Source organism: Terrapene carolina, unplaced genomic scaffold (genome assembly GCF_002925995.2).
Source record: "Terrapene carolina triunguis isolate 2854851 unplaced genomic scaffold, T_m_triunguis-2.0 Scaffold58, whole genome shotgun sequence".
Lineage (NCBI taxonomy): Eukaryota > Metazoa > Chordata > Testudines > Emydidae > Terrapene > Terrapene triunguis.
In genome coordinates this window covers 71038311-71050123 of record NW_020664409.1, presented here as the reverse complement: position 1 = coordinate 71050123, position 11813 = coordinate 71038311, and the positions used below count along the sequence as shown (strand labels likewise).

Sequence of the window (11813 nt, the reverse complement as noted above, 5' to 3'; positions counted from 1 at the left end):
ATTTATGAGTTTACCCTGTGTAAGCTTTATACAGGATAAAAGGGATTTATTTGGGTTTAGACCCCATTGAGAGTTGGGCATCTGAGTGCTAAAGACAAGCACACTTCTGTGAGCTGATTTCAGGTAAACCTGCAGCCTTGGGGCAAGTAATTCAGACCCTGGGTCTGTGTTGGAGCAGATGGGAGTGTCTGGCTCAGCAAGACAGGGTGCTGGAGTCCTGAGCTGGCAGGGAAAACAGGAATAGAAGTAGTCTTGGTACATTAGGTGGCAGCTCCCAAGGGGGTTTCTGTGATCCAACCCGTCACACTATATGGGGTTCCTAGTCACTGAATCTGCATATGCACAGATCTGGTAGTTTGTTCCCTAGCCTATCCTCAATGCCCTCCTTCTTGTTTGTACTTTCGGAGAGGTATGGTGAATCCTCCCTTCACTCAGTCTGTGCCCACTACTATCTGCACAGCATTACCGTACTGCTTCCATGATAAATCCTCTGTCTGCAATGAATTTCACTTGAAGTGAGTACACCATATTATGAGATAAAGTTATTGAGAAATGTTTTTTGGTGCTCCACCAATGCCTCATGGAAATGTAAAAATCACAAAAATATTCTATTTAGAGAAAATTCTGCTTGTTTTTTGGTATTTGTTAACTTGTTCTTTACTCCTAGGCAACAAATTGTTTAAAAACAGTCTTTGCTCTTTAAATATGTGACTGTTCCTGCTTATTATTCTCACATGAAATAATTCTGGACCCAATGCAGAAAGGTACCTAACCACATCCTTAACTTTCAACACATGAACAGTCCCACTGAAATCAATAGGACTGCTTGCGCTTACATTTAGGCACATACTTAAGCACTTTCCAGAACAAGGGACCCTGTTTGTAACATTATAATTAGTTGCAAAGGACAGGTTTATGACATTAACAGAGGATTATAAATTTAGGGGAGGAAGATTTAAAAATGGCTGTTTCAATCTAAAAACATCCAAAGGGATCAGAAAGCAGGGAAGAAAAGAAACCACAAAAATAAAACATCTAAGAATTGTTTCTATATAGAATGTTTTCTCAAAGTTTTCCATGAGGCATAAGTGCCTCTTTAAAAATTAAAATTGTTTTATGAAAAAAAAAAAAAAAAAAATCTTAAAACTGATAATCTTTCTTTTTCATTTTTAAAGCACTCATACATATTTGCTCCTGTGCTAAGACACTTGTGTGCCAAGTTACAAACTTATAAAAAACTGGATTTATAATGGCAATGAAAGAATATATAAAGAATCACTTTGACACGTCTCCATATATTTCTTTGAAGCTTTAAAATTTGATCCTAAATTCTCAGAAAAACAAATTTTCATAATAATTTCACATTAGAACATATGACATCTGTCAAAGAAGCCACAATACAATGTCTGTTTATAATTTACACTATAAAACTCTGCGTCATATTTAAACAATGTCATTGGTTTAATTCATCCACTTTTAGAAGCTGTGTTAAGTCTGCCAAAAAACATCAGCATCACACAGTTGTGCGGAATAATTATGTATATGGAGATCATTTCTTTGTAACTCATTATCTCTCCATAATATACCGTATATTTTACATTGAGAACAGACACAATACTGAATTCTAAGAACTAGCTCTCGGGTAAGGGTAAACAATACCAAAGGGGGCAATCTGATTGATGTACTGAGTGAATTCCTTGCTTGCTCTATGGTACAGCAATTCCAAAGAATCCATGGCCAGGATGGTTAAAGCATTTGTAAGAGCACAGCAATGTCCTTACAGGCAAGAGGTGCACGTTTCTGCTTATCTTCATTTTCTTTAAAAAAAAAAAAAAAAATTCAATGTAAAAATTGCAAAAATAGAAAATATTTCTACACTACACACACAATTAAGGCAAAGCTGTAACACTGGTGTTTCATATTACTCTCAATAAAGTTGTCTCATAAGAAACTATCAACTCCCAATTTTCTGAACACCCTGTAAATGAAGTTATTCTTCTAAGGCCTGATACTGCAGGCCTTCTACAGGCAAAATCACATTAAAGTTTTAGCTTGAAGAATAATATTAAAATTGATATCCTAGGGGCCATCTTTTGTGCGTGCTGCAGCACTGAGCACATTAATAAAAACAAATTAATGGGAGTTTTGCCAGTGTAAAGACAGCAAGACTGGATGCTAATGCAGTCTAATATGTATAATCTAACATGAAATGCGTCCATAGGAGGAGTCTGTGGAAAATTTACTGATTTTTTGTTTTTGTTTTTTAAATATACTTGAAAATCAAGACATTACAGCAAGAAAATGAGGTGATAAAAGAGATTGAGAGCTTTGCCTCTTCCACCCTGTCTAAATTAAGCAAGCATTTAAGAAATGGAGCTATATTGGTTATCCACAGACCTCTGGAAGTTCAACAACTTGAGAAATACAGGGATCTACTACTACTACGTTTCTTGAAGTGTGATATTACAGTATTGCATAGAGGCCTTAACTGAGATTGGACCTCACTGTGCCAGGCACTGTCTGTACACATAGTGGAACAGCATACAAATCTAAACAGACAAGACAGACAAAGGATAGGAGGGGAAACTGAGACACAGTGATTTATCAAGTCACACAGCAGGTCAGTGGCAGAACCTCCTGAGTCCCAGTCCATAGCCTCATCCATTGGAAGACCATCCAGGGCACAAGAGTTTCTCTTTTAAAAATTCAAAATAATTTTACGATATTTAATTTGCAATATTCAGTTTAATTTTAAACCTTTTCCCCCCTGTCCTTGACCATAGTTAACACATTCATAGACTTCAATAGCTTGTTGGGTCCTAAAACGTATAGTTGTTTGTAAAATGGCCGTAACAGCTCTGAATTGGCAGCTTAATAAAATTCTAATAATTCTTTTGTAGTTTTTCAAGTCATTTTCATTCCTACAGAAATTAGTTAAATAAATGATGACATGAAAGAGTGTACCTTAAATTGGTTAAACAACCCTGTCCTGGGCAGTTGTACAAGAAGCCAACCATCCTGATGTCTCCTTTAATAATGCCCATAATGACCACTCCAGCTAAATGAGTTTTATTTCTCTATTCCAGAATCTTACGGTTTTTGTGGGAGTTGGGTTTTTTTAAGAGTTATATATTTGTGCTGTCTGAATTTATCTGTAAGGCCAAATTATCAAATTAGACACCAAATTGTGTGGAAGTAAATCAACATAAGAACATAAGAATGGCCATACTGGGTCAGACCCAAGGTCCATCTAGCCCAGTATCCTGTCTTCCGACAGTGGCCAATGCCAGGTCACCCAGAGGGAACAAACAGAATGAATGAACCAGCTTGCCAATACAAATGCAAGGGTCTGCAGGTTCAAGTACTGCATCAAGTATGAATTGAAAAATCTGGTCCTTGTAGTTTTACCTTCATACAGTTTGATTGGAAGCTTAATGGATTCAAAAACCCAAATGAATAGAGCTCAGCAGTTTAGTTACATTTACATAATAATAATCCATATGTATTCATGTAATCCCAGGTCTGAACTCCACCAAGGAGTTCAGAGACAGCATGCTCTAGTGGCTTTGAGCAAGGGACTGGGTATCTGGTGACCTGATTATATCCCTCACTCTCTGCCAGTGATGTGCTATGTAACCTTAGACAATGGTTCATTAGCAATATATGATGCAACAAGGAGGCAGAGCTGTCAGAAAAGCAGTACATTTAATAAAGCTGTTTCCAAGAAAACATGCTCAGGATTTTGCTGTTTCTATCTATACCACATGCAGGAGCAACCCATAGACTTACACTCACACCCCAGCTTCTAGTTCTTCCTGAAACCCAATTCTCTTTCTCCAGTACAACTCATCAGATTACAGACTAGTCATTTAACCTTTCCAGCCTTACCTGCTCTAGCAAAATTAGTACCCATATTCCTAAACTGCTAGTGTGGACAAGCCTCAAGGATTTTTTTACAGCATGCTGTGACAATCAGGCTTGAACATGAGCATACACGTTATTCCTCGCTCAGAAATAAAGAATAAAAAGATGATGACATATGATACTTAGCAGGCTTGCTTCTAAATAGAGGGTCAAATTATCAAAATAGGGGCTTTATACTTACATAAACAATGATGTCTCCACTATCAGTTCTAGGTTCAAATGCTAGTACACTCATAAATGATTGCATTCATGTAATTAAGAGACAGACTGAGTTCCATTTGAAAATTTGCATTAGGATACTATTCATGCCAACCAACATCCCTTTAAAAGGTCAATTGGATTTTTTTTTCAAAGTTTAGATCTGAGTTGCTATTCCCATCTTATATGCAGCTGCTCATTCACAAGGGTCTGCTTTAGGGAGTTTAATCTATCAACAAGCATGCATATATTTTCTGCACTGGGCAGTGCACAAATTACATTCTGCAGGGTAACTCATAACTCAATAGAACAACACATTGGGTCCTTCCTGTTTGCTGATATAATAAAATGACTTCATTTTGGTCTAAAAGACATGCCAACATCCCCTTAAGTAATAAATATCCTGTAAGCAGACAATTTAGAATAATACTTGTTGTGATAAAGATGTACAGTATGACAGAAGTTGATTTTCATACTACAGAGACAGAATCCCATCTCTTACATGCCCATGAATACTACCATCTGACCAGGAAAACCAGAAAAATAAAATGGTAATGAGTTAAAAAGAGCAATAGATATAAAGCAGGAGAGCAGAGTATTTGAGAAGTTACCAAAGACTTTCCAGGCCTAGTTATCAATGTTTTTGAACAAAAGAGAACAAGTCCTAATGCAACTATGAAGATGAAATAAAATATCGTATATTTACTATTAGTGAACTTTAGTCATACTTCTCAGTACACACAGGTTCTTGACAAGAATAATCATGGTTAATTAGGAATTCTATATAATTTCTCCTCCTTTTGTGCTTAATTATATATAGCACTAAACAAATACAAAGCTGTAACATACACAAATACATTACAACAGTTTTGTGACTTGGTCTATTGTAGTTGTCAACTTCAACTGCTGACTGTATTATGTCTAACTCAAACACGTAATTTTAGCTCTTAAGCAAGTCTTTTATGCTGTAAATCATGAGTAGAATTAACAATATAAATTAAGGTGATGTATGCTTTCCTGCTGCTCAGCTAACTGTGTTACTGAAAAATTGTGGTTACAAAATTGCATTTATTTTTCCATAATACTGATCATCCAAGTCACACTCATTTGGAGGAAGGCGTATTTATTTTGATATGTTTTGAGAGCAGTTTTAAATTATATAACATCATTTAATGCAGAGTTGAAAGTTCATTATCCAACACAAAAGTAGTTTATTCCCTAAACTCTATGACTTTAAGAGGATATAGGGAAAAGTTAATATAAACAACAAAAAGAAATGAAATGTTTATATATATATATATATGTATATATGAACACATACATATCCTGAGGGCTAGCTGGCTCAGGGAATTGCTAATGGAATTCAGAGCCTTTTACTTCTCAGTCACTGGCTTCATTACGGCCAAAGTCAGTAATAACTGAAAGCTGTTACTAAAACCAAGGTGTTGGCCTATATGAAATTAGTTTGTTGGTCCAAGTCCTGTTCCTAATTGAAAAGGTCTATTTTTTTTTTTTAAATCATATGGTTGGAACTCTTGCAGAGAGGCTGAGGACTGAATGAACAGAGAGAATGCATGACCTCCTCTTCTTTCAGAATTCTTTTCAGAGAAGGTTTGAGGCGCACTAACACAGGGGTTTATGTGTAATAGAGTTGGTGGCTGTAGTTTAGCGACAAGTGGGCGGTAAAGCATTTCAGTGAAGTATTTGATACTGTATTACAAAATGTGTCATGAGAACATAATCCAAATTTGTTGGGATGGTAGTTCTGTCATGCAGATTGAAAACTGGTTGAGATAAAGAGTTAAAAAAAGACAGTGTATTGGCTAAGTAAGGTGCCTAGCAGTATGTGGCAAAGGTCAGTGTTACTAGGTCCTGTCTTATTTAATCTCCTCCCCACTAGTCTAGAAGAAGAAGAAAATAACATGTTAATGAAATTAATTGCTACTAGAGGTGCAATGCCGTTGAAGAGAGAGAAATAATACAGAGACACAGAAAACAAAAATAAAATGAAATTCAAATGAAAAAGCCAAGAGGGGAGAGGGGGAGGAAGAGCTTGTCATTTGCCCAGTTGTGGTAAAAATTAGCTCCTTAGGAAGGAAGTGATTACCACTTCTATATAATATTGCTGTCAAAGGAGAACATCTGGGCAGGTATGACAGAAGAAAGGGTAGGGGCTAACCAGATGGGTTCTTACGCAACAACTTCAGCAGCCCCTGGATCCAGTGCAGACACGAGACAACCAACTGCTGTAGACTAGTGGAGATGTTTTGCAGTAGAATGATTTATGTGCAAAGATTCAGAGCTAAATATTATATCTTGGCTAAGAAATGAATTAGAGAGGGTAAGCATGGAACACACAAGCCTTTTCATATATTCAAACTGAATCAACACAAAGGTGATTAAGTATTACTGAATATAGCACAAAAGGGAATATCCCCGGGGCTGCTCTAATCTATGCTGGGTCGCTGTGGAACTCAAAGGCCATCCAGCAGCCAGAGACTGAAGGACAACAGAATAACCCTGGACATACTCCTGCACTTCACCAGGACTTGCAAGAGAAGGGAGGATAGCAGCCAGCTACAGTAATTCTACTTCAGTTGGGGGAATCCTCCAACAGATCTGGTGGCTTTGCGATCACTTTGAACTGCCAGATCAGAACAAATGAGAGAATCTGGAATTCTGGATTATCTTTAATTAAAAAGAAGACATTACCTCAAATCCCTTGGAATGCTATCGTTGTGTCATAAAGCATCTACAGGTTTTTTTCATTTAACCACGGTCTTCCTTTAAGTGTGTCTCTTCCTGGTGCCTATTTTCTATTCTATTCTATATAAATTCCTATACCATGCAGTGCCTTCCAGTAACGCATTACACATCTGTCACATGTTGTTTGTTCTGTTGTCCTCTCCCCAGAGGAAAATGCATATGCAGTCGACTCTCTTGGTTCAGTAGGTTGGGTTTTATTTTTTGGTTAGGGTTTTTGTTTTTAAATATAAATATACCAGTTGCTCTGTGTTTATATTAGAGAAGGCGCATGGTCAAAGAAATGCTGCTTGCATTTGGAGTGGAAAGTAGCAAGGTTTCTGATGATCCATAGTTGTTGGGGGAGTTCATTACAGCATCAGGAAATGCAGAAAAGTTTACAGTGAAAGGGATTTCACAGAGGGCTGACACTGCAAGGTTCTGAGTTCCTTCTTCTTTTTCTGGCAGCACTTAGCACACCGAAGGATGATACTCATAATGTACAAGTTGAAATGGTATCCACAAAGACTCTTATCTTCAAATGACCAAATCACTTTGGAGCAATGTAATCCTGCAACCATGCGATAGAGAGACTATGGATTCAGTGCTGCCTACCAATATGCAGCTCAACACTATCTTTGTAAAGGAATCATTTCCTGTGCTTGTGAACCCATTCTTACATGATTTTTCAGCTCAGAGATCTTCAAGTGAAGATGAAACAACTGCACATGAGTTTATTTTATGCTACTATGTATCTTCAGGCAGGAGCAAGACCTATAATTTTAGGAGAAATTCATAAAAGGGTGATTTACCTGTCTGACATTCACAAAACGTACACATTCCAGCCATATATTCAGGAATCCTTGCCCACACTGAGCACACTCTTGTTTTTTGGAAAGTATATTGCATGCCTCCAAGTTCTGTTTTACTGCAGTATGTAGAATGGAGTCCTCTTTGGCTGACTGGCTGAAAATAAGTCTTGCCGCTATTTCCTGGATAATTTAACAGATACAGAATACAACTCTTGAAATATTTTCACAATATGTGGTATTAGGTCAAAATAAATACTATTTTGCCACCTAAAACTGAATGATGACTAATCCCAACACTGGAAATCATGTTAAGCACCTAAATACCAATTAGCAGTTAGAACAATGGTGAACTACGTGTACTGCCACTGCCATTAATTTCACTGTCCATAATGTCATTGCCGTTATTTGCACTGCACCTTTGCCATTGCTATTCGGTTCATTAACTCTATGCTGCTAAGTCAATTTGCTGCCACCTGAACTTGTCTTCACATTTCTCACTTTCTCCCTCTCCCCTTTTCATCTTGTTCTTCTTTCCCACACCGCAAATTCGTCTCCCAACCTGCTGTGTTCTCATATGCACGACCCTTCCACCTCCATTAGCACAGTCAGCTCAGTTTTGCACAGAAAGGAATTAAGGATTTTTTTTAAAAATTACTATGATTATAAACAAATTGTTTATAAACTGCAAAGAAAATTTACACACCAAAAAAAAACTACCAGAGCCCTCAAGCAATTGCTTTATCTTATTTACATTACTCCTGTCCCCTCTCTTCCTAGCTTCCCGCCTTCCCCCAAATCCCTTTATCATAATTATTTTAAAATTTAGATTGCACATTTTTCTGGGCAAGGACTGTCTTATTGTTCCACACATGGTCATGCACATCTATGGCACTGTATAAATCACCACTTAACTTACTATATTTTTCATTGTCTACATTCATCACTGAATATTCAACTTAAATGTAATGGGCAAATTTACCAGATGCCTCTAAGAGGCAATACTTCCCCTTTCGCAAACACCGAGTCTGGGTATAACAAAAGAAAACTTTTAATAAAAAGGGAAAAGGAACCTGGCATTAATTTAGGAAAACACCACAACTTGAAAGCATGTGACCATGAACAAACACCCACCCCAAAGTATATTGGGTAGTGCCCTTTGCCTCAGTTTCTCACTTTGTGGTGTAAAAGTCCAAATTTTGTTCAAGTATTGCATTTTTAGACCAATGCAGCAATCCTGACATAGGCAGAACTCTCACTGAATTTCAGTGGGGATTCTGGTGGAGCAAAGTGTACTAGAGCAAGCTGTGAATCATTACTTTGTTCATATAATGCTCTGTCTAAAAGTACTTTCCAGATATTCATATACAAGCATATCAAAGAAGAAATCTGACCAAAACTACAGCATATTTGTCCTGTGAAGATATTAATGTGGACTTGGAAGTCTAACTGGCCAGTCCTCAGTCATAAGATCTTTCTCTTTATAGCTGTGCCTTTAAGACAACGTACACTTGTTTCTTTTCCAAGAAACCGACTTATACAACTTGAATTTAATATAAGAATTTTATAGAACTGTTAATTTCCCAACTATTCATGCATTATTAATGTTCTTAGTGCCGCTGAATGGACGTCATACATGACTTTTCAGCACCATCTCATAAAAGCTTGAGTTTTAGGGACACAAGCATTTCAATCCATCATTATGCAAAGGAAGTACAATTCAATGTATTAGAATCCTGATAATCGACAAGCAAAATGAGCAGTATCAAGAGATAATGTATTCTGAGACTACATGGCCTCCCTCCCTGTGTTTCAGATTTAGTGTTTGAGAAAGCTGGATTTTGGAAAATTACAGTTATTTTATATGGAATTGATGGACTAAAACGATCTTGAAACTTCCCTAGACCACAGGTCCCCTAGTGGGGCACAGAGGAACTTTCGGGGGGTGCGCAGCAGGGGCCGGGCTAGCCCCCACGGGTGATGGGAGGAAGTGCCACCCAGCCCCTCCCCGCTCTGCTCCAGTTCCGCCCTCAGCCACGTCCCCGGCTCTTGGCCCATCCCCAGTCTCGGCGTGGGTCCGCTCCCGCCCCCACGCTTGGGTCTGTCCCCCCAGCCCCACTCCCAGCCCCAGACCCATCCCCAGTTGCGGCCCCAGCCTCAGCCCCTTTGCCCCCACGAGCCACGGCTCTGTTCCCGGTCCTGGCTGGCACCAACAGGAGTAAGGAGGGGCACGACTCTCAAAAGTTTGGGGACAACTGCAGTATAACAAAGGCTGGTGAGAGCCAGAGTGTAATTTAAATGTGGCTGGTGAGCTGCAGTTACAAACACACACTCAGGGTGTGACTTGAATGCTGGAAGGCTGTTTGTGAGCAGCCCACATGGGAATTCCTTCATCAAAGCATTGTAAGGCAGACAAGGTTGCAGGGCAAGGGTGGCACAGCTGCTCAATAGTCTAGATTGTTCAAGGCCTTAAAACTTTTACTGAAGTTAATCATTGCATTAATTACTTTGATTTATAGGCCTTTGTTAATGTTCTGTTAGTCTCTGAAATCCTTGATGACAAGGATTATTTTGCTACTAAATTGAAAGGGTAAGCTAATATATTTGTAGTGTAACTCTTCTGCCAGGTGGAGTTGGCAGTCCCAAAGTCTGGGTTCAATATCTAGCTGTTCCTTTTAACAATACAAAACAGAACTGGCTCTAGACCCCCAACCCTGTAATCTGGGAAAATTTACCAGATGCCTCTAAGAGAGAATACTTCCCCTTTCGCAAACACCGAGTCTGGGTATAACAAAAGAAAACTTAATAAAAAGGGAAAAGGAACCTGGCATTAATTTAGGAAAACACCACAACTTGAAAGCATGTGACCATGAACAAACACCCACCCCAAAGTATATTGGGTAGTGCCCTTTGCCTCAGTTTCTCACTTTGTGGTGTAAAAGTCCAACAAATGTTCCTTTAATCTGCCATTGCGCTCTTCCTCCACTGCACCCCACTCACAGTTGCTGTCCTTGGTCAGAAAAGGCCCAGAGTTCAGAAGCGCGTTCATGTGAGTTCACCTCCCTCCCTGGGGCCAGTGTCAAGCAATGCCTGAGCTGCTGCTGCCGCCTCTGCAACTGACTCACAGTTGCTGCCATTCACTCTGTCACCGCTGCTGCTACCGTTTACTCTGATGCCACATTCTGTGGTTCCACAAGTTAACCCAGCTCTCAGTGATTTTAGCAGGCAGTGATGAACCTCACTGCAGGATGGGTTGTCTCTTTCACCGCAACACTGTCCCTCACCAGCTCTAAGGTTCAGCAGCTAGACCTGATTATCAGTGATTTCAGCTCTACTAATTGCTTAACAAAACAAAAACTCTCAGTTGAGTCTAATCAATTCTACCTTTTGTTGGGATTCCCTCAGACCTTTTCCACTTGGCTTATCCAGAACACATTGTCCAGTTCTGGGAGAACACTTCATCCAGTTCTTTGGGATCCAAAATTCTCAGTTCAACTCCAGATTTCGTCACTCAGGTTCCTTTATTTGGCATACAGCAAAGCTACACTGAGTTGATCAGACTCAAGCGTAAGGGGTGGGTATAGGCCATACCACACATCCAAAGTTACTCTTCCTTTATATACATTTACACGATATTGCATTTGCTATACATTACATCACATTGTTTTGGATTGGACTGGTTACTTTGCAGGAACCAATCCCTGTATAGCATGTTCTGTCCATATGCTGTTCATGTGGAACTTGCTCTTTATATTCCACATTTATCTTGTCCATTATGCCTATCAGGTTGTTACTGCTTATCTTAGCTAGCACAGACATTTTGACTCCAGCATACTGCTTGTTTAGCCCCTATTTACAACTTAACCTTCCATTCATCTTCGCTATCAAGCCTACTAAGAAATGAGGCAAGTTACTTACGAAAAGCCAGGCCTACACCTTTAAACAGTGAAGAGGGGAACAGTCAAATTATGTCTATGACTATTTAGGCAGAGCCCACACCACCAGGTACAAACACCTGTCTCTACTTCCTTGCCTTTTGCTGGGATTTGGCATCCCTATCCCCTTCTTAGCAAGTGAGGTTTAGTTGAGAGTGACCCCCCTCAATCAGGGCAGGCTAAGTAAAGTTCTACTGCCCTTTAC

General features: G+C 39.1%; 1 protein-coding gene across 1 annotated transcript in view; it reads right to left on the bottom strand.

The window, feature by feature from the left end:
* Window positions 1-1339: 1339 nt before the first annotated feature.
* Window positions 1340-11813, bottom strand: part of LRRC69 (leucine rich repeat containing 69) — a 41645-nt gene continuing 31171 nt past the window's right edge. Inside the window, exons 7-8 of the mRNA XM_024201656.1 lie at window positions 7677-7856; window positions 1340-1817 (exon numbers count right to left, since the gene is read on the bottom strand). Of these exons, the coding sequence (XP_024057424.1) occupies window positions 1707-1817; window positions 7677-7856 (291 nt within the window). The 3' untranslated portion in view covers window positions 1340-1706. The remainder of the gene's footprint in view (window positions 1818-7676; window positions 7857-11813) is intronic.